The 24,960-nt window shown below is 35.1% G+C and overlaps 1 protein-coding gene across 12 annotated transcripts in view; it reads right to left on the reverse strand.

Annotated features, from left to right (window-relative positions):
- VPS13B (vacuolar protein sorting 13 homolog B) overlaps positions 1-24,960 on the reverse strand; it is a 794,855-nt gene that overhangs the window by 552,834 nt on the left and 217,061 nt on the right. For all 12 annotated transcript variants that reach the window (XR_008292721.1, XM_053208413.1, XM_053208414.1 and 9 more), the window contains exon 18: positions 118-252. Coding sequence is in view for 11 of the 12 variants with exons in the window: in XM_053208413.1 (XP_053064388.1) it covers positions 118-252 (135 nt within the window). In the remaining variant the exon portion in view is untranslated. The remainder of the gene's footprint in view (positions 1-117; positions 253-24,960) is intronic.

A 24,960-nucleotide genomic window follows, 5' to 3' on the forward strand; every position in this document is an offset into this window, starting at 1 on the left:
AACCTCTGATTCATAGGAACAATGAGCAAATTCTTGTTTCAGTAACGCTCCTTGTAAAATGCAAGGCCAATTCTCCTATACAGGCAATAAAGTTTTACACGGTCCAGCTGCACATACCTGGGGCTTTGGCACAAATTTTTATTGATCCCATGGTCCCAGAGGCACATTTGACCAATGATGTGCTGCAGTACTTCAATTCAACATTCTGGATTGAGCCCTCAAGAGTTGGCAGGGGATTCTTAGATTTCACACCTAATAAAAGAAAACTGCAAATGTACTAGCCGATTGAATTTAAATAATTTTTATACTCCTTCACCAAGGCATTTAAACTTAATTATACTTTAATTATCTGCTTCAGATGTTCTTACAGTATTTGTGTTAGGTTTCATAGTTTAGCATTTAGGAGGTGAAAGGATGCAATTTTAAAATAAATAGTCTGAACTCTCATAACTACACCTATGTAGGCAGCTTTTGATTAGTGAAGCTCAAGAAACACGAGTAAATATTTTAAACAAATATTTGCTTAAAAAACAGAAGAACTTTAAAATATCATATTTGGTTTTAAAATACAGAGTAAGAGACTTATTTGTGAAACAAATTTAACTTATAAATTGAATTTCATCTGGACAGAGACATTTAATTTAAACAGGAAACATTCAGAGTAAACAGGATCCTCAAACTACCTTGGTCAGGTAGAATAAGGAGAGACAAACAAGACAGCTGGAAATAGCTCCTGGGTTAAAATACAATAGCTTAAAAGCAAAACTGACATACCATGTGCATTTAAGAAAAATCAAAGGTATTCTGTATCAATTAATAAAAAAGTAGATATTAACATCTCTACTATGTGCTACTTGCCAAAGGATATTAAAGCACAGAAGAGAATAATTACCATGATATAAATGGTAGGGAAAACTTAATTCAAAAGGGAAAAACTCATTTTGGCCTAACGTCTAGGTGACAAAAAGGCAGAGGAACCTTAAGAACTGACAATATTGCAAATCACTAAAATGATAATAATGACAAACCCTAATTGACTAACATTTACTGAGGACTTACTCTGTATTATGCATGTTATCCTATTTAATCCTCACAACAGGCCTATAATAAAAATGTTTATTAACCTCATTTTCAGATTAAGATACATTGGACTGCAGGAGTTAAGTTTTGCACCAAGTTCCCCACTAGTAAAAGAGCTAAGGTGTTTAATACAATTTGATCCCATCAGAGAAGACTTTACATTCATTTTGCCTATATTCATGAACATCCACCAACATAATTTCCCTTCTTTTCTACATTCCATTTTGATCACTTATAAACTATCATTCATCTCTGAAACTCTTTTAAGCAGAACAATGTATGAACAATTAAGAAAACCATAAATTTTCTGTGACAGATATGTTAAATATAATTCTGAAAACTTTTATCTCAACTTAAGTATGTTCAAGAAGCCCCATAATCTTCCAAGTGTCTTCCTGAGATGTAGCCCAAGAATCTGCAGTTTAACTAGCACACTACGTGATTTGCAAATTACAAAACATCATCTTAAACACCTTCTTACATACAAACCCTCACTTCAGAAGGACCTATTAATTTACTAAGTTCTATGTGGTTGTTATATAAATGTGTATTGATTGGTTGCTATTTTCCAATATTCACCACCTCGGATGTTTCCATTTCAAGTGGTACCAATTAGCCCCAGAGCAGGACTCTAAAACGTTGTGTATTTATACAGTCTTCTATAATGTTATTACATTTTTATCAGATTCTCAAAATCTATGATTCTAAAAGCTAAGGAAGTATCTCAGAAAATTAAATGATGCCAAAGTATTTATATAAACATCGTCATAGTATTAACAATAGTAACAGTAGTACTAGTTATCAGAGCACCTAACATTCACGGAACACTTACTAAGTGTCAAACACTATGTCTAGTTTATTATTTTATTTATCATCAAAACAAAACAAAATCCTGAGGTGACTATTACTCTTCCATTTTATCTATGGGAAAACCAAGACTCAGAGAAATAAGGGTTTTGCCAAGTTTCAAGTCAGAGAGTGACAAGGCCTAAATCACATTTCTCCTTGTAAGAAAGGAGGCTGAGCTACCCTACATATTTAACATCTATTGCAGTTGTGGGAAGTTATTAGTAGATAATTTACCCGGGTCTAATCATTACGGTAGATGAGAGGAATATAAAATGGAATGATATCCTCTTCTAGCCCTCAAGTGCCCACAGTGAGACTTTCATTCTATGCCAATTTTTCAAAACATATAAAGAACCTAGATAATGGTCAGCAGACAAGAGCTACTGAAAGATTCTCTCAAGGGTTGCTGATGGTGTTCAGAATGAAAAGAATTGAATTAGTTCCTGGTAGATATAAAAGCAAAAGAATATGAATATGCCAAAATGGCTTTGTTTTTAAATTATTTTATATCACTGTTTCTTGTACAGTTTACAACATTTAGGACTTATCTTAAATCACAAATGGTACAGAAACCCATGGGGGAGGGGAAGGAAAAAAATTTAAAAAAGAGGTTAGAGTGGGAGAGAGCCAAAGCATAAGAGACTCTTAACAACTGGGAACAAAATGAGGGTTGATGGGGGGTGGGAGGGAGGGGAAGGTAGGTGATGGGCATTGAAGAGGGCATCTTTTGGGATGAGCACTGGGTGTTGTATGGAAACCAATTTGACAATAAATTTCATATATTAAAAAAAAATCACAAATGGTAGGTCTTTTGTTGTTGTTGTTTTTAATGTTCATTAATTTATTTATTTAAGGAATCTCTATTCCCAACATGGGGCTCAAACTCGCCACCATACATCAAGGGTCACATGCACTTCTAGCTGAGCCAGCCAGGTGTCCTGACAAATGGTAGGTCTCTGTTAATATCTAATGCATACTTATATAGTACTCTTATCGGAAGAAGTTGCCTGGAACCTCTTCTGGTAAGAATCTTATATATATATACACATTATCTTGTTTTAGACTATCACGAACTTAGTTTACATTTTTATGATTACATTTCTCAAATCTTTCAAAGCTTGTTTTAAAAACTACAGCATCATTATGCATAATTTCTCAAGAAAATCTTTTTTTATGAAATAATTTGTTTTAAATGCCATAAGTTCAGATTTAAAATAATAAATTACAGTCATCTCTTGATGGGCTTCAACAATGAAGAAAAGCTACTAGAAAAAAATAATCTTGTTAATGAAAACCATGGACTTGGTGATTATGATATGCAAGTACATAGGTATATCCATTGTAACAAAAGTACCACTCTGGTGGGAGGTGCTGATATAGGGAGAGGCTGTTGTGCATGTGTGGGTCAGGACATACATGGGAACTAACTTCCCCTCACTTTTGCCATGAACCTGAAACTGCTCTTTAAAAAAAAAAAAAAAAAAAAAAAAAAAGGTGTGGGTTTTTTTTTTTTTAAGTGTATTTATTTAAGTAATCTCTACACCCAACATGGGGCTCGAACTTATGACCCTGATCAAGAGTCGTATGCTCAACTGACTGAGCCAGCCAGGCCCCCATCCAAAATAGAAGTCCTTTTTTTTTTTTTTTTTTTTTTTTTTTTGAGTAGGCTCCTGCCCACAGGGAACCCAATGTGTGGCTCGAATTCACAGCCCTAAGATAAAGACCTGAGCTGAGATCAAGAGTGCATACAATGGACTGAGCCATCTAGGTGCCCCAGAAAAGTCTTAAAAAATAACCTTGGTTTCTTTCCACTCTACCTTCAAAACCAAAATTTGTAAAATGCCCAAACGTAAGCACTAGGAAGGTGGAAAGGAACACAGAGCACATTCATTGTGTCCTACATGAATGATGCTTCCTGAAAGTGTAAAAAGGAATTCTCCCCATGGTGAAACTAAAAGAACAAAATCTCTGAAACTAAAAAAGCATGGCTTTGGATAGAGGCAACATTAACTAAGTAGCAGAGTAATCACATAGCTAAAGGCGAGCCACTATTTACTATTGCTACATATGAAGGCCAAAGTTTTGTAGTTACTGTTCAAGGTATTTAAATCAGAAATTACCTGAACTTCACACAGAACTTAATTTAGAGAAGAGCTGACATGAGTCAAGAGGACAATCACAAAGAAAATGACAGTACCTAGCATTTGAAATATTCCCTTCACAGAGCACTCTCGCATTCATTTACTCAAATGCTACAGTCATAGTCCACTAGAGGATGAGGAGAGGGAATCCCTAAGACACAGCAAGTGAAATATAATTTTACACTGTATACACTATCAATGAAAGAATCTAAAAATAATACTGAATTTTTTATTAGAACTTAATATAAAATAATGCACTGTTATTTCTTCTCCTTGTAGTACTTTTCTGGAAAATACCAACTTGTAACACATATTCTTAGTCCTGTGGTACACCATTAACACCAATTCTTTTTCCACCAACTTCTTGTCTGCCATAATTCTTCCATCCTCCCTGAGACCTTAACCCTCAGTGCCAACTCTCCAAAGTTCAGTAATCAGCTCATGATCACTCTTGTAACTATTAAAAGATAAACTAATGAAAATGACCCACATATCTGTGTGTATATCTAAGTAAAAGTTTAAGGAGTCAAACTCCACATAAGTTTAACTATATTGCCTCTATTAACCACCACTAAAAAACTGTTAAATTTTTTTAGAGCCTTAAACCCACAAATAAATAAAAATGAAAAAACAGTAACTGAATAAGAGCTTATTCAAAGAGGCAAGAGCTATCATCAAAATTTTGAAAGATGAGTATTTGATGAACAAGTAGCAACAAGATGTGACTTTGTTCCATTACCCATGGCACTTTTTTCTATTCTACTAAGAAACAACTTCATCTGTAGTAACCCCTGAAAAATTAAAAATTAAAGAAACCAGGCAATTCAGAGGGCAGGAATGCAAATGAAGCTAAAAGATGAGCAGCTGAAAGTCCATCTAATAGCCACAGATCCTTTCCCCTAAACAATACAGTCATGCAACTACCCCACACTCATCCTGGCAAGACTAACAGTTCACTATGGAGAGGTTAAACCAAAAGGACTTTGGACTATGGAATATAACCAAAGAAAAGGGTGCATGTTAAAAAGAGGAAATTGTCTAAAAATCTATATATAGTATATATACTTGATGATGAGATCTTTTTTTTCTTTACTCTCTAAGAACTCTGAGTGACAGACTTATAACCTTCAGGAAAGAAATGGAAGGATTTCTCTCAGTGGAAACTGGCCAGTCCAAGAAAAAAGCAGATTATACTCGTAGCTGATTATTCCCCAACAAAAAATAAGTAGCATCCAATCCCCCTACAATGACACCAGCATCAACAAGCTCCAACCTCACACACAGATTTAGTAATTTATTCTAAATATAAAGGATTATCAGATATGTGGAAATCACTATAAGAGGTAGAGATTTTAAAAAACAAATAGAAAGCTGGGGTAAACCAACAAAGCCAAAAACAAAACTCTTGTAATAATAATAATTACCATCCTCAGAGAGAATACAGGAGATACAACAAAAATAAGACGTTTCATTAAAATTTTCAAAGAAAAAAATAGCCCTTAGAAATTAAAAATATGATGTTAATTCTCCTTAAATAGAAAAACTGGAAAAAAAAGAGAGTTGAAGAAATTTACAGTATAATAAAACAAAAAATCCTAAGAGATTGAAAATGGGACAGAAATGACAATAAAATGAAAGGATCATCACAAACAAGCAAATATCTAAAAATCAAAATGCAAAAAGACTACTGAACAAAATGGAGAAAATAATCAAAAAATAATTCTAGATTTCCCCAACCGGTAGAACGAAAGTGTCAACTTACAAAGGTATACCATAAATCCATCACAACAAATGAAAAAGCATACCCAGAGAAGCCCACCACCTGTAGAGAAGTTCCTAAAAGCTCTGAGGTAAAAAAGCAAATGCATAAAAATAGAAACAGATGACATACAAATATACAACATACAATCAGAATGGCATCAAACTTCTCAAGAGCAATAGTAGAAAACAAGGAGACAATAAAGCAATGCTTTTAAAATTCTGTAGAAAAATTATTCCCAACCTACAAGTCTACAGACAGCCAAACTATCAATCACATATGAAAGCAGAAGAAAGATTCATCAGATATACCAGATCTGAAAAACAGCTTACTTTGTCTGCTGGAAAGATAACTATGAAATTGTGCTCCACCAAAAACAGGGAGTAAATCAGGAGAGAATCACATATGTGAGCAAAGAAACAGGGGATCTAACATAAGAGAAAAGAGAATTCCCAGGACAATGATAAAAGGCAACTTCAAGATAGCTCTCTAGATTAGAAACAAATAGAAATTGAAATGAGAAAAAAAAGTACACTAAAAGAATAATGAGTACACCATCAACTGATGAATGGATAAAGAAGATGTGGTTCATAGATACAATGGAATACTACTTGGCAATGAGAAAGAATGAAATCATGCCATTTGCAACAACGTGGATGGAAATGGAATGTATTATGCTGAGTGAAATAAGTCAGTCAGAGAAAGACAGATATCGTGTGTTTTCACTCATACGTGGATCTTGAGAAACTTAACAGAAGACCAGGGGGAAAGGGAAGGAGAAAAAATAGTTACAAACAGAGAGTCTCTGGAGAGAGGCAAACCATAACAGACTCTTAAATAAAGAGAACAAACTGAGGGTGGTTGGGGGGGGAGGGGAAAATGGGTGATGGGCATTGAGGAAGGTACTTGTTGGGATGAGCACTGGGTGTTGTATGTAAGCGATGAACCACAGGAATTTACCCCCAAAAACCAAGAGCACACTTTACACACAGTTTGTTAGCCAATTTGACAGTAAGTTGTACTAAAAAAAGAAAAAAAGAAAAAATTCCATTTTTATTCATCAAAAAAAAATTAAAACTAAGGTATTTGAACTACTGAGAGAAGACAAGCTTCTGTAAGAGTTTTGGGGAATTAATAATAAATACATAGAACACTAACCAAATTTTAATAGGGCAGTTATTAACTCCAAGAATAAAAGTTGCACATGTAAAAATTATTTACTGGTAGTATACATTACAATTCATCCATATACAGTCATAATATGTTAACAATGAATCTAAATTTAAGCAAAAAATATCTAATAATTGGATTATTTAGGAGAAAAAAAAAGCCTAAAGAGAGAGACAGTCAGTGAGTGTCAGCCCTAAAAGCTAAAGCCTCTTTGGTAGGCACAATAATGCCACCCCACTACCCCTTACTTACCCTCTCCAAAGATGTCCACATCCTAAGCCCAAGATTTGTGAATACTGTATGTTACCTTACATGGCAAAGGAGAATTAAGGTTGCAGATGGAATTAAGCTTGCTAATCAGCTGATCTGAAATAGTGAAATTATCCATTATCCTGGTGGACACAATATAATCACCAAAGTCCTTAAAAATGAAAGGAAGGGGCAAAAGAGGAGAATCAGAGAAAGACATATAATACCAGAGGCACTGTTACAGTGATGTTGCTGGCTTTGAAGATGAGGGATGAAGGTCACAGACCAATGAATACAGGTGACCTTCAAAAGATGGAAAAAGGAAACAGATTATGAGAAGCTTGCAATAGGAACACAGCCAAGCTGAAACCTTGATTTTAGTATGAGACTTATTTCAGACTTTTTAAAAAAAAATTTTTTTAATGTTTATTTTTGAGAGAGAGGGACAGCAAGCGAGTAGGAGAGGGGAAGAGAGAGAATTCCAAGCTCCACACTGCCAGCTCAGAGCCCGTCACCGGGCCCGAACCCACAAACCATGAGATCATGACCTGAGCGGAAACCAAGAGCCAACACTTAACCGACTGAGCCATCCAGGCACCCCTCATTTCATACTTTTTAATTTTGTTTAGTGTTTATTTATTTTTGAGAGAGAGAGAGTGAGTGAGTGAGTGAGTGTGCACGAGGGGGATAGGGGCAGAGAGAGAGGGAGACACAGAATGGGAAGCAGGCTCCAGTCTCTGAGCTGTCAGCACAGAGCCTGACACAGGGCTTGAACTCACAAACCATGAAATCATGACCTGAACTGAAGTAGGACCCTTAACTGACTGAGCCACCCACATGCCCCTCGTTTCAGACTTTTAAACTACAGAACTGTAAAGGAAATAAATTTATGTTGTTTTAAGACACTAAGTTTGTGGTAGTAGAATGTACGTAGGGGCACTTGGGTGGTTTGGGTGGCTCGGTTGAGCATCCAACTCTTGATTTGGGGCTCAGGTCATGATTCCAAGGTTGTGGGATGGAGTCCCACATCAGACTCTATGACAAGAGTATAGCCTGCTTAAGACTCTCTCTCTTCCTCTCTCCCGCTGCCTCTCTCCCCACTACCTCTCGCTCTCAAAAAAAAAAAAAAGTTTAGAATTAATGTAGATTATATCTATACATGGAAGGTAAGAAATCTGTAATGTAAGCATTTTATTTAGAAATTTAGAGGTAGGGGCGCCTGGGTGTCTCAGTCGGTTAAGCATCCAATTTCGGCTCAGGACATGATCTTGCATTCTGTGGGTTCAAGCCCCACATCAGGCTCTGTGCTGACAGCTCAGAGCCTGGAGCCTGCTTCCGATTCTGTGTCTCCCTCTCTCTCTGTCCTCCCCCTGTTTGTGCTCTGTCTCTCTCTCTCTCTCTCTCTCTCTCTCTCAAAAATAAATGTTTAAAATAAATTTAAAAAAAAAGAAATTTAGAGGTAAATACTTAAGAATAAGTTGAAGATGACTGCCTCTATAAAAAGCAGTGAAGATGAAAGGGGCCCATAGGACTTTAATTTTTGTTAGAAGCCATATACAACTCTAATTTAATAAAATAAACCAAAATGTCACTCAGGACACTCAAGCAGCCATGACACATGCTAGATACACAAAAATAATAACAGGATAGTAAACCAATAAAGTCTTCTGAAAGAGGGAAGAGATAAATTCTTTTAAAATACGCATTGAAGGGACAGCCATTTTAGCAGAGCTATTAAAAAACATTACACAGGGGCGCCTGGGTGGCTCAGTTGGTTAAGCGTCCAACTCTTGATTTCAGCTCAGGTCATGATCTCATGGCTCCTGAGTTCGAGTCCCACATTGGGCTCTGTGCTTACAGTGTGGAGCCTGCTTGGGATTCTCTCTCTACCCTTCCCCACTTCTCAAAATAAATAAACTTAAAAAATTACATAAAATAAAGTAGGAAAGAGCTTCCAAATAGTTGATTTATAGTAAACGGTAAGCATTTATCCTTTCAGGGGAAGAATAAAGGAAGAAAGTGAAATGAAAGACTGATCACATGAGAAGATAGGAGAAGTCTGGACAGGAGTGGCCTGGTAGGCAAGGACAAGTAAGATAGAACTAACCAGCTTTCTTGGTACATCTAAGACTCAATAGGTGATAAAGACTGCAAATGGCTCCCAGTTATAAGCAAATAGGAGATGCAAACTTTAAAAGATAGCGATTATTTTGTTACTGTTGTTGAGGATGATAATTTTGTTGCTTCTACATGGAAAAGCAAATAAAGTGACATTCCAGAGCTGGGTGAAGCCAAATTATCTGTGTAAAAGTCATTTAATATTTTCAACAGAATATAAAATAAAACCACTGAGCCACACCCAATTAAATAGCAAGAAATAAAAAGTAATCTCAAAAGTGTAGTGCCCAGTGATAATCAGGTGACAGAAGTGAACTTTAAATATTAACAAGGAACAAGTCACGAAGTCCTCCACAGCAAAAACTTTTCATTGTTCCATCCTCACTTGCATCTCAGCAATCCCTCCCTGTCCACATTGCTACAAATACCAGCAAAAAAGAAAATCAACAAGCATTTACTGACCAACATGTATCTACACATCAGCTTCTCTTTTTTTTTTAACATCAACAATGGCAATATACATTTGACAAGACTCAGTTTCATACTGAAAGGATGAAAGAGACGCCTTAATTTAAAACAATAAACTTTCGTCACTAAGTTTATGACTTAATTCTTAACATAAAGATTAACAAAATTAAATTTGCTTCTAGCTTTAAAACTAGGAATCAGAGTCTCACTCCTACATATTGTTGTCATACTAAATGCATGCATTCTTGGAAAACTAATCTGCGTTATTAAGAATTAACCTGCTCCTCCTCCTCTTCAAGCTTACATACTTAACGTTGATTGTCCTATTGTGTCATAACTGCAGGTGTGGGAATATGGACATTTCTGTGTATGAGAAATAAGAAGAAAAAACCTTGTTATTTGAAAGGGGGTGGAACCAAAGTACTGAAGAACTTCCAACTTCTGAATATAGTCTGACAAGATGATTCAATAACTCATTTTGATTGGAAAGAGGAGGGTCACTAAATTGTATGGGCCTAGTAGAACAGAATTTCAGATAGCACAGTGCCTCAAATAGAATAGTTGTTCAAAAACAAGTAATTTACTTTATCCTTGACATCTTCATTACCAAATAAAGGAAACTAAAATATTAACATTAATGTTGGCAGATAATGTCATTAATTTCTTCTCCCTTGGGTTGCTTTTAAATATTTGTTTGTCTTTAGCACAGTGGGATTTCACGACAATGTATCCACCTAAAGATTTATTTTTCCTGTTCAGGAGTTCTGATTCTTAAAAGTGAAGATTCACATCTTATATCAATTTTGGGGGTTAAAAACTCTAAATATTCGCCTCTCTCCTAGTCTCTCTTCCAGAGGATCTTATTAGATATATATAGAATCACCTCATGCTAGTGTCTGGATTTATTTACCTGTATCTCACATTTTCATCTCTCTTCTCAGTGCTACACTCTGCATAATTTCTTTGTATCCACCTTCAAGTTCACTAATAGTGTCTTCGGCTGTTTCTAATCTGCTATTTATTCCATTCAGTGACTTCTAACTACAAAGATTATATTTTTCTTTTTGAAATTCTTTAGTTTTTATGGACTACATCTGTGCTTCTTTCATATTTTCAAATTCATCTTTTGCTTCTGTAATAATTTTAAATATTGCCATCCTATACTGTCTCTAACAATTACATTGTCTGAAAATTCTAGGAATCTAAATTGGTCATCAGAGATCTCTGCTAAATCTTGCTCTTGATGGATTATTTTCTGGATTCTTAGTATACATTTCACAAGGCTTTCTTCTTCAAATACATTGCCATAATTGAAGGTGTATGCCAGAGCAAATATCTGCTTACTACTAGATATCCAGAGATATAAACGCTCCAAGCAGGAGCACATTTTAAGTTAACTTACTGTCTTGATGGTTGGTTCCTAGACTATGCAAGGAACTAAAATCTGAGTGATGACAGGACTATGGTTACAAATTCTCAGGGAAAGCACCCTGCCTCTTCCCCATCAAGGCCAAAACAAAGAAATTTCTTTGTTAAATCAAGAGTAGGGGATAGTTTTGAAAGAGTCTACCTTTCTACTCAGAAGTTACAAGCTTAGGGAAATGCAACGTCACTTCCCAATTCTTCCCTTCTTGTCTCCACCCCCATTCAGGCTAACTAGTATGTCATGCTGCCAAGCACAGAAGTCATGTCATGATATACTACATGTTTCCAAAGTAAATAAATGTAGCTTAAAAAGGCATTTTTTCCATAAGATGTCATTCATGACAGAGGAGGAAGCAACAATTACCTTTTAGGTTCAACAGAGGGTATACAGAAATACTAAACACATTAGGAGCCCTGAAATTAACTATATTGTTTCAGTTTCCTTGTCTGTAAAGTGGGTATAAATCTATAAAGTGGGGATAAAGCAATGTTACAGAATAATCATAAGCACTGAAATGATAAATGGACAGTGGATAACGCAGCATTAGGCATACAAGCATTCAATAATTATTAGCTAGCATATTTTTATAACTATTACACACAACACTAGCTTGGACTGCAGAATTTCAGCTTGCATACATTAGGGAATAATAAGGGAGTTTACTGAAAGATACACTAATTACTAGACCTTTATTCTAGTGTAAATTGTGCCATCAAATAGCTCTGTAATTTGATTTAAAACCTCTGTGGCTTAGTTTCTTCATTAGAAAAAAGTGAGTGGCTGGATTCGACTCGAAGATTTTGTTTTTTTAAGCTCTAAAAGCCAGTGATTACCTCCACTGGAAGGAGATTAAACACTACATGATGGGATATAGAAAAGTGTCCTCTGAAGAAAGCAATATTCTCATATGTGGTCACTATTTTTTTTCAAAAGGTAAAGAAAACTTACACTAACTAAATGAAGCAGTTACCATATTTTTGTACATGCAGTAGAAAATATACAGACAAGATAAAGTCAGCTAATGACATTAGGGAAAGATGAAAAAAATGTGAAGGAATATGTTTCAAACTGATACTGCAAGGATAACTCCAGCAACCTTTTATATTTCCCCTAGCTTCTAGAACTAAAATACCTGGTGAAGAAGGCTAATTATTTCTTTGTGATACAAGTAACAAAGTGATGCATTAGAGTGGTTTTTCTATATATAAAAGTCTTGATTGAAATAGTAATGCCCAATTGCTACTTATGACCATTTAGTATTATACATATATAGGAACTTTAGAAAAATAACACTTAGGATAAGATGCTTAGAAAACACAAAGTGCCTGCTTCTAAGATGAGGTAATTTTATGACACATATGGGAAGAAACTATATGATATTAAATTCTCAGTAATAACCACTGGTAGAAATATCCAAAGCAAGACTACTATGCAAAAGTCATATCATAATATACTCCATATTCTGACAGTAAAAGTGAGGAAGAAGGAGAAGAAGCTATCACTCTTGGTCACTAAATTAAGAAAAAACCAAAGCAACTATGCAGCCATTAAAGCAAAAATGAAATGAGATCATTTCATTCATTAATTTTATTCATCAAAAATACTATGCAGAAGGGGCACTTGGATGGCTCAGTTAGTTAAGTGGCCAACTCTTGATTTCCACTCAGGTCATGACCTCATGGCTTGTGAGATCCAGCGCGGGGGTGGGGAGGGAGACAAGCTAAGCATGGAGCCTGCTTGGAATTCATTCTCTCTCCATCCCTCTCTTTCTCTCTTTCTCTCTTTCTCTCTCTCTCTCTCTCTCTCTCTCTCTCTCTCTCTCTCTCTCTCTCTCTCTCCCCTACTCTCTCTCTACCCTTCTCCCTGGCTCAGGCGCTCTTTCTCACAGATAGATAGGTAGGTCAGGTGGTCGATCGATCAATCAATCGACAAAACCACATAAGAAGCCCAGAGTCCACTTGAAAACACTTTATTATAAATACAAGAGGGAAATTGTGGCAAGGATTTTTTTAAACATGCATGAGGATGTTAAACGGCTGGCAAAGTGAAAGAGGTCATAATAAAGAGCAAAACTATTTTTTAAATTAATTGTGTGTGTGTGTGTGTGTGTGTGTGTGTGTGTGTGTATGTGTGTAAAAGGATTTGGGAAAGGGCACAGCAGAATAATATTAAATACAGCATTCACTCACTCTGTGAAGGATAAGATCATTCTTCTCTCCTTAGTTTAATTCATATTCCGCCATAAGGCACTCTCAATTCTACCACAAGGTAAAACTGCTAAGCTAATTACCTCACCACTATGAAACTTTGACCCTGACAAGCTATTCTTTTACTGTAAGGAGTGACTGCATGCAGCCAAGATCCAGTCTTGCTACTTCAATCACTGACCTCCAATCCTTGATAAAATCAAAGGTCTACTGCATCCAACTCCAGAGCATCTCTCACTGTAAAAGGTGGTCATCCTGGCTTAAGAATGCAAGTTTTCTCTGCACCTAAGCATGATCACCTACTTATGGTCTCTCATGCACACACTAATTTTGACTTACATATCTCATTCATTCATTTACTTAACTCATTAAGTTTTCACTACGGACTACTATACACCAACCACAGTCTGGAGCTACAAGGGCAGATGAGACCATTTTAGAATCTTCTCTCGTGAAATCCATAATCTAGTGAGAAAAGTACTATTGGTCATTAACCAGTAACTACACAAGTATGTACCTACTTCATATTGTACAAAATGCCAAAAATGGAAATGCCAAAAAAAGAGCTACCCAAAGTTTCACACTTCTGGAATGCCGTCTCTGCCTGGATACAATGTCACAACAAGGATAGCCAACAGATGGATGGTGTGGACACCGTTCATTCAAAAGGCACATACCTCCAAGTATGATTTTCATAAAGATATTAACAATAATAGGTAAGATCACTCACTACTTAACTACAGGTGTACTTTTTTTTCTACTACACTTTATCGTGTTTCACAATGTGTTTTTTATAAATTTAATGTTTATGGCAACCCTGTGTCAAGCAAGTCCATCAGTGCCACTTTTCCAACAACCTTTGCTCACTTCATGTCTCTGTCACATTTTGGTAATTCTCACGATATTTAAAACGCTTTCATTACTATCATATTTGTTATGGTGATCTCTGACCAGGGTTCTTTGATGTTACCATTGTAATGTTGTGGAGGACCAAGAACCATACCCATATCAGACAGTTAATACATGTTAATACATGTTGTGTGCATTCCAACTATTCCACCAACCAGCCATTCCCCATCTCTCCCCCTCTTCTTGGGCCTCCCTGATCCTTGAGACACAACAATCTTGAAATTAGGCCAATTAATAACCTACAATGTCCTCTAGGTGTTCAAGTGAGTCACATGTCTCTCACTTTAAATCAAAAGTTAGAAGTGATTAAGCTTAGCAAGGAAGGCATGTCAAAAGCCAAAGATAGGCCAAAAGCTAAGCCTCTTGTGCCAAACAATTAGCCAAGTTGTGAATGCAAAGGAAATGTTCTTGAAGGAAATAAAAAGTGCTACCCCAGTGAACACACAAATGATACAATCTTACTGCTGATATGAAGTTTTAATGGTTTACATAGAAGACCAAAGCAGCCACAGCGTTCGGTAAGCGAAAGGCTAATCCAGAGCAAGGCACGAACTCTCTTCAATTCTTTGAAGGCAAGGGAAGTGAGGAAGCTGCAGAAAAAAAGTCTGAAGCTAGCAGAGGTTGCTTCATGAGGTTTAAGGAAAGAAGCAATCTCCGTAACAGAAGTGCCAGGTCAAGCAGGAAGTGCTGCTGTAGAAACTGCATCAAGTTATACAGAAGATCCAGCTAAATAGTTAATGAAGGTAGCTACCCTAAACAATGTAAACAAAACAGCCTTTATTGGAAGAAGATGCCATGTGGGGATTCCATAGCTGTAACAGAGAAGTGAATGCCTGGCTTTAACCCTTCAAAGGACAGGCTGTTTTGTCAGGGGCTAATGCAACTGGTGACTTTAAATTGAAGTCAATGTTCACTTATCATCTGAAAATTCTAAGGCCCTTAAGAATTATGATAAATCTAGTTAGCCAGTGCTCTAGTAAATGAATAGTAAAGCCTAGATGACAGCATATCTGTTTACAACATGGTTTACTGAATATTTTAAGCCCACTGTTGAGACCTACTACTCAAGAAAATAAATTTTTTCAAAGCACTGCTGCTCAATGACAATGTAGAAAGTTACCCGAGAGCTCTGATGGAGATGCACAAGATTGTTTTTTTCAAACCAGATAACACAACACCAGTTCTGCAGCCATGGATCAACTTTCAAGTCTTATTATTTAAGAAATACTTTTCATAAGGCTACAGCTGCCACAGAGTATGATTCCCCTGATGGATCTGGGTAAAATAAATAGAAAACCCTCTAGAAAAATTCACTCTTCTAATAAATAAAAACATTTTAAAATATTTTTTCAAAAAAAGGAAGATTCTCTATTCTAGATACCATTAAGCATCTCATCATCATTCATGGGAGGGGTCAAAATATCAACTTTAACAAGAGTTTGAAAGAAGTTGATTCCAACCCTCATGGATGACGTTGAGAAGTTCAAGACTTCAGGGAGGAAGTAATGGCAGGTATGGTAGAAATAGCAAGAAGAACTAGAAGTGGAGTCTAAAGATGTGACTGAATTGCTGCAATCTCATGATACAACTTTAATGGATGAAGAGTTGCTTCTTATGGATGAGGCAAAAAAGTGGATTCTTAAGATGGAGTATAGTCCTGGTGAAGATGTAAAGATTGTTGAAATGACAACAAAGGCATTAGAATATTACATAAACACTGATAAAGCAGCAACAATTTGAAAATAGTGACTCCAATTTTGAAAGAAGTTCTACTATGGGTAAAATGCTATCAAAGAGCATCACGTGCTACAGAAAAATTGTTCATGAAAGGAAGAATCAATAGATGTGGCAAACTTCACTGTTGTCTTATTTAGGAAATTGCCATAGCCACCCCAACCTTCAACAACCACTACCCCGATCAGTTAGCAGCCACCAATATTGAGGCAAGTCTCTTCACCAGCAAAAAGATTACTAACTCACTGAAAGCTCAGATAATGGTCACCATTTTTTATCAGTAAAGTACTCTTTAAGGTGTGTATGTATATATATATATATATATATATATATATATATATATATGGTGTATATATATATATACACACATATACACACATATATACACACACACACACACATATACAAAAAAATAATGCTATTGCCTACTTAATAGACTACAACATATTGTAAACATAACTTTTACATGCATTGGGAAACCAAAAAATTCACTTTACTTGCTTTGTTTTGATGGTCTGGACTGAACCTGCAATTTCTCTGAGGTGTGTCTATACACAGAACGTGTGGGAAAATTTACTGTTATAAATGAAAGTCAAGATGGCCCTATTTGACAGTTTAACATGTTTCTATTTTGATTGCATAAATATTCACAGGGAGAAGCCAAACACTTAACACAAACTTTTAAAAGTTCTTTGATAAATACACTAAAAGCTTAATGAATCACTTAAGAAAGCACTTACATATTTGAATGAATAAATGAATCCTTGAATCAGTGAATGATAAAGAATATGAAAGGAAATACATGTAGGAGGAAATACAAATAATAAGATATATGACAAAAGATCAATTTTGCTGTAACTAAAGAAAAGTGAATTAAGCAAAAGTGAAGCATCATTTGTACCTGCAGTCTACAATATTTAATGTTGTTGAGGTTTTAGTAAAATAATCATTACCCTTCATTACCAATTGTTTAGGTATTCATGAAAAATGAATGTACGCAATAATACTATATGTTTTTAAGTTTATAACCCATTACCAACTTACTCAATCCTAGGAATTTATCCCAAAGAAATAACTAAAAAGAAAGGAGAAATGCTTATAGCAATATTAATTACATCAGCAAAAACCAAAAAATACTTAGATGCAACAGAAGAGAATTGTTAGGTACATTATGAAATGTCATTACCTCATTACTATAAAAAACCTATGTTATTTGATGTTTATGTAAAAGTATATTAAAAGTACTTGTTAAATCAAACAATAGAACATAAAATCATACATGCAGCACAGTTACAACTATGTGATAACCACAGATGCATTGATACTAGAAATTACATAGAAATTGTCATAAATGTAGAAAAATCAAATTTTATAAAACATATTCATATATTATCTAAAATTTACTTACTATGTTTGGAAACTTAAAGTTTCAGACTAAAGACAAATAATGCTCTGTAATCACTGTAGATAAAATCAAGAGGCTACAACAAAAATACTCTACTAATTTGGTATATACATCCAAACCTGTAAGGGAAATCAAAGAGAACAGAGTACAATGTATACATTTACATGTATCAATAAGACTTTCCAATAAATAAACCAAATATACAAATAAAATGATGGAAGATGTCTGGACTCTAAAAATAGGTTTAAAAGATACGTGCAAGGAGAGGAAGAATAGAAACAATAATGCAATCTACATATAAACTGAGTTCAAAATTATTCATGAATCAGTGCCAGCCACATCCCTAGAGAACAAAGGTTTTTTACTACAGCCAAATTCAGAGTAAAATATCATGTCAGGTGTCTTGGGTATGGTTAAGCCAAAAAACAAAACAAAAACAGAAACAAAAACAAAACAAAACAACAAAAAAAAGCATCAACAAACATCAGACTACTCAAGGTCACATTCACTATTCTTTTTTAAGTTCCTTTATTTATTTTGAGAGAAACAGAGACAGCATGAGTAGAGGAAGGGGGAGGGAAGAGAGAGAGAAGAGAGAAAGAATATGAATCCCAAGCAGGCTCCACCTTCAGCACAGAGCCCAACGCAGGGCTCAAACTCAGGAAACCTTGAGGTCATGACCTGACCCGAAACCAAGAGTCAGATGCTTAACGAACTGAGCCACCAGGCACCCCACATTCACTCTTATTCTAACAAAAAAGTAACAATTAAGATTTAAGATACTTCTAAATTTGTTATAGAAATAAACAAGTTGCACTTCCAGGAAGACAGTGTAGACTTTTTTCACGTTAATTAGAACAAAAAAAACAATATTATGTATAGAAGGAAAAAAAAAAGACTGAATGGCACAAAGAAAATGGCAGACTAGTTAGGGGAAACTCAGGACCCAAAAAAAGAGACAGTGGTGAGGTGTACAGGTTATGTTTTTGCCTAATATATCCCAGACTTGAGGGTGAAGAACCTAGCAACACAGAAATGCCAAGAGAGACAAAAAGCCTTCCAACAAAAGCCAGTTTTCCCTAGCCAAAGAATTGAAAGGGAGATCCCAGAATGACAGAAAATTTTTAGACAACAAATGTTCTACTCCAGCCAAACACCACAGCAAAAAACTTTAATCCCACAACCACCAACAGCAGGAAAGGTCAATGGGAAGCCTAGACCTTCAACATGTTCTAAAACAAGGAACCCCCAAGCCCTCACTAGGTAGCATACAAAAAGCTTAACAGATAACCTGGACTTCCAATTCAGCCTGGCAATAAGGAGGCCCCCTTAACCTTCCAGCTGGGCAGATGTTAAGGAGGCCTAGTGGACAGTCAGAGAACTTTCACCAACCTCTAGCAATAATGAGCCATACCACCACCACCACCCCCACCCCCACCACCACGGTGTCAGCAGAGACCTCACAGATAACAGTAATGAGGCAACCCAACTATTCCAAGACTGAAAGGTACCAGTGGAGTTCTAAATGAGAGCCAAAATTCCCACCTTGGGCCAGAAGTTACAAGAACCGCCTACCCCCTTGGATAGCAATGGAAGCCAAGTGGAATACCTGGACTTCCACGCCCACACAGCAGTAATAAGGGCTTATGTCCCTTTCCACTGCTGGAGAATTATCAGATGAAGTCATATAAAATGTAAGTTTAAATAAAATCCAGAGTCTCAGAAACCAATATCCAAAATATCCAGGTTTCAATCAAAAATAACTTATACTGGGGTGCCTGGCTGGCTCAATGGGAAGAGCATGTAACTCGATCTCGGGGTCATGAGTTTGAGCCCCATGATGAGTGTAGATGTAACTAAAAAAGATAAATAAAACTTTTAAAAAAAGAAAAGAACTTAAACCAAAAACCAAGATCCCAAATGAAAAAAGACAATTAATAGAGGCCACTGAGATCACAGAAATGTTAGATCTGACAAAAACTTTTAAGCAGTCATCTTAACAATGTTTCCCTAAGCAATTGTAAGTATACTTGAAATAAATGAAAATCGAAAGATTTAACAAAGAAATAGAAAACTATAGTAAGAGGAGAAGAGAATGAAAATGACATAAAAAAGGAAACAAATAGATATTTTAGAATTGGAAAATACAATAACAGAATAAGGAATTTAGTGGATGAGTTCAATACCAAAATGAAGAAGACAAAGGAAAAAAATCACTAAATTGGAAGACAGAATAACAGAAATTACCTCATCTGAACTACAGAGACAATAGAAAAAATAGATGAACAAAATCTCAGAGACCTGTGGGACCATCACACAAAATCTAACAATCATGTCATCAGATTGTCCTCCTCCCAGAGGAGACAAGGAAGGTAGAGGTGAAAAAGCATCTGAAGAAGTAATGGCTAAAAACTGTCCAAATCTGGCAAAAGACATAAACCTGAAATTAAAAAGCTGAGCTAACCCCAGAGTAATCAAAGAAATAAAAATACACTGTAAACTACTGAAAACTAAAAGCAGAGGAAAAAAAAAACTTTAAGGAGTAAAAAAGAAATGATACCCATAGAGAAGCAATTCAAATGACAGCAGCTTGTTGATTTCATTAGAAACCATAAAGGTACATAGGCAGTGGCATATTTTCAACTGCTGAAAATATCCTTCAGGACTGAAGGGGAAAATCAGACATTTTCAACTGAAGGAAAACTAAGAAATTTTGTAATATTTTGTTAAGTATTTAACTTAATAGAATTTTTAGGTTTAGAACTTTTAGTCTGAAAGAAATGATATTTTCAGCAGCAGATCTACCCTAAAAGAATGCAAAAAGTAAGTTCTCCAAACAGGAAGAATAAAATAAGGAACTTTGGAATACTAGGAAAAATGAAAACTACAATAAGCAAAAACAGGGTAAATTTAAGACTTTCCTTCTTTTCTTAAGTTTTCTAAACCCTGTTTCATGGTGAAGCAAAAATATTTGATGCGGTTCTCAATATACACAGAGGGAATATTTAAGACAATTATACTATAAATAGAAGAGGGTAAAGAAACATAAAGGTGAGTATGGTTTCTATGCATCACTTGAACTGAAAAACAGATGATACCATTAGACTGTAATAAGTTAGCTATATGAAATGTATACCTAAAACAATCACTAATAAAAGCTTCCCAACAAGATAGACTCAAAATAGCTATATGTAAATGAGAACTAAATAATGTTTAAGTAGCCAACAAGGCAAAAAAAGAAAAATTAAAAACAGATCCAACAGAAAGTATAAACCAACTAGTGTTAGCCTTAAGGCCTAACCTACCAACAGTTAGACTAAATGTAAATGGTCCTGGGGTGCCTGGGTGGCTCTGTTAGTTGAACATCCAACTCTTGATTTTGGCTCACATCATGACCCTGGGGTCATGGGATGGAGTCCTGTGTTGGGCTCCATGCTAAAAAGCGTGGAGCCTACTTGAGATATTCATTCTCTCTATCCCTCCCTCCCTTCCTCCCTCCCCGCCACTCACATGCACGCATGTATGTACACTCTCTAAAAAATAAAATATAAATAGTCCTAATCTAGCATTAAAAGACAAGATTGGCAGACTAGATTAAAAATACAATCCAACTATACACTGTCTAAAAGAAACTTACTTCAAATACAATAATGTGGGAGAGCTGTAAAAGTGCATAAAAAGGTAGATTACACAAATATTAGTCAAAAGAAAGTGAAACATAGTAAGATCCCACTTCACACCAACTAGTATGGCTATAAAAAAAAAGAGACAATCACATGTGTGATAAAGATTGGAACTCTCATATATTGCTGGTGGGCATGCAAAATGGGGCAGCTGCTGTGAAAAACAATCTGGTAATTCATCAAAAAGTTAAACATAAAATACCATATCACCAAGCAATTCCTTTCTTACGCAGTAAGCATACAAGAGAAGTGGAAACATACATCCACACAAAAGCTTGTACAAGGATGTTCTAACAGCATTGTTGTTAACAGTCAAAAAGTGGAAACTCAAATGTCCACCAACCAATGAATGGATATACAAAATTTGGAGTACCAATATTATGAAATATTCAGCCATAAAAAGAAATGAATTACCGATATGCAATATTACAACATAGATGACCCTTGAAAACATGCTAATTGAAATAAGTCAGATAGAAAAGGTCATGTAAGCATGACTCTACTTATAGGAAATATTGAGAAGAGTAAATCCAGAGACACAGTAAATTACTAGTTGCCAGGATGGAGGGCAGTGGTAATGAGAAGTGACTATCAACGGATATGGAGTTTCTTTTTGAGTGATAAAATATACTATAAAATTAGACACTGGTGATGGTTGCACAACATTACAAATATAATAAAAACACCTGAATTGCACACCTTAAAATGATTAAATAGTGTAGGTTATTTGAATTTAATCTCAATTTTTTTTAAAAGGTGGAATGGTTTTATTAATGTCAGATAAAGGAGACATAAGAGACATAACAAAGAAAAATTACCAGAGTAGATACTCCAAAAAGACACAGCAATCCTAAATGTATATGAAACCAATGACACAACCACAAAATCTATAGCTTATAGGTGATGAAAAACTGGACACAATAGCAACAAAGACACAGAGGATGTCAAAAACATTTTCAGTCAATAAGCCTTTCCTGATATTATAGAACAGAATATACATTATTTTCAATACCCAAAGAATGTATAACAAATGGATTATATCATTGTGAGCATAAATGAATCTCAACAAATTTACAAGAATTGAAAACAGAGTTTGTTCACCAGCCATAATAAATTCAACATAGAAATCAGTAAGAAAAAGATAATAGGAAAATCTCCAGATACTTGGAAATTAAACAGATCCAGATATTCCACAAGTCAAAGAGGAATACTCGGGGCGGGGGGGGAAGCAACATATACTGAACTGAATGAAAATACAACATAACAAAATTTGTGGTGCACAACTAATGCAGTACAGGGAGGGAATTTCATAGCACTAAATGGATACATTATTAGAAAAGTAAAAGTCTCAAGTTAATATCCTAGGCTCTTGCCTCAAAAACTTAGAAAAAGAAGAACAAAATAAACCCAAAGCAGTCAGAGGTAGGATACAGTAAGGACAGCAGAAATCAATGAAATTTATTTACACTGGCTTTTTAAAAAAGTCAATAGAAGTGACAAATATCTAGCAATACTAACAAAGAAAACAAAAACAGGTTAAGTCCTAGATAGTCAATTATCAGGAATGAAATGGGTTATCACTATCAACTCTGCAGACATCAAAAAATTAATAAGATACTACCATAAACAATGCTTTGACAGCTTTGATGATAGAGATCAGTGAATCAAGAAACAAACAAAAACACTCCCCAAAAGTGAAACTTTAGGCATAGGTGGAGAATTGTATCAAATCTTTAAAGAGGAATTAATATCCCTTCCACACAATCTCTTCCAGGACACAGAAAAAGAGGAAACACTTCCTATTCCATTTTATGAAGCCAGAATTGTGCTGATTCCAAAAGAAAGATATCACAAAAAAAGGAAAATTATATACAAATATTCCTTATAAATACACATGTGAAAATATTTAAGAAAATATTAGAAAATGGAATTCAGCAATGAGTTTGTGTGAATACAAATATAAATAATATATGATCAAGTAGGGCTTATTCTAGGAATAGATGTTTAGTTCAATATTGGAAAATCAATGAAATCTATAATATTAATAAGCTAAAGGAGAAAAATCATGATGATTTCTATTGATAAAGAAAATACATCTGACAAAATTCAATACTGATTCTGATAAAAACTTTCAGGAAAATAGGAAAAGAAAACTTCCTTAACATGAGAAAGAATATCTACAAAAACACGTAAAACTATTTACTGGTGAAAGATTGAATGCTTTCGCACTAAGATTGGAAGAAAGCCAAGGATGCCAGCTCCCACTGCTGTTACTCAACAAAATGCTGGAAGTTCTATCCAGTGCCAAAAGAAGAAAGAGAAATAAGAGATATATAAATGGGGAAAAAACAAACAAAAAAGAAAAGACAAACAAAAAAAAACACCTATCCCTCTGTCCAGTTGATGTAAAAAAGCCCAAGGAATTTAACTTCCAGAATAAGTTTATTAAGAATGCAGGATATAAAACAAAAATAGAAAAATCTATGCATTTATAAACTAGCAATGAATATAAGTGCATACTAAAATTTAAAAAAACATTTATAATCACGAAAAAATGGAATACAGTGGAGTAAAATTAACAAAGTATTTTGACTTATATGTTGAAAACTACAAAATGCTGATGAAAGAAGCCAATGATTTACATAAATGAAGAGACATATAGTGTTCATGGAAGACTCAACAATATTTATAGAAAGGCAAATGAACTAGAGTAACTGAAAACAATTCCAGAAAGAAGAAAGTGGAAGAGTCAGTCTACTAATTTCAAGATTTATTATACACCTACAGTAATCAAGACTATGCAATATTTGTGCAAGAAGAGACACACAGATCCGCGAAACAGAATGGAGAATCCAGAAATACACAAATACCCATATGCCAAATACTTTTTAACAAGGCTGCAAATGCAATTCAATGAAAGAAAGACAGTCTTTTCAACAAATAGTGCTGGAATAGGTGGACATCCAGAGGCAAAATAAATCAACCTCAACCTAGGTCCAATATCTTATTTTTTTTTAATGTCAAAATGAACCATGGACTTAAATGTAAAACTGTAAACATTCAAGGAAAAAAAAAAAAGAAAGAAAACAGGAGAAAATCTTTGCAATCTAGGGAGAGGCAGAGAAGAGTTCCCTGACTTAACAAAAACACAGTTCACAAAGGAAAAATTGGGGCCTCACCAAAACTAAAAATTTTGCTTTATATAAAACCTATTTAAGAAAAGGTAAGCTACAGACTGACAAAAGGTATTTGTAAGCCAGATATCTGACAAAGGACTAGTATTTAGAATATATAAAGAACTCCCAAAACCCAACAGTAAAAACACAAACAAGCCAGTTAGAAGATAGGCTAAAACATAAACAGACATTTCACTAAAGGGATATACAGATAGTAAATAAGCATCTAAAAAGATGAACATCATTTGTATTGCTATCAAGGGAATGGAAATTACAACTACTCACCTACCCAGCCAGCTAAAATAAAATATAGTGACAAAATCAAATCCTGATGTGTATATGGAGAAAATGGATCACTCATACATTACTGGTGGGAAAGCAAAATGGTTCAGCCATTCCTGAAAACAATTTGGCAGCTTCTTTCAAACCTAAACATGGCAACTTCTATACAGCCTAGCAACCATATTCCTGAATATTTATCCCACAGAAAACTTATGTTCACACAAAAATGAGTATACAAAATGTGTATAGCAGTTTTATAAGTAATAGGCAAAAATTGGAAACAACCCATATGTCCTTTACTAGC

This window comes from Acinonyx jubatus, chromosome F2 (assembly GCF_027475565.1).
Source record: "Acinonyx jubatus isolate Ajub_Pintada_27869175 chromosome F2, VMU_Ajub_asm_v1.0, whole genome shotgun sequence".
Classification (NCBI taxonomy): domain Eukaryota; kingdom Metazoa; phylum Chordata; class Mammalia; order Carnivora; family Felidae; genus Acinonyx; species Acinonyx jubatus.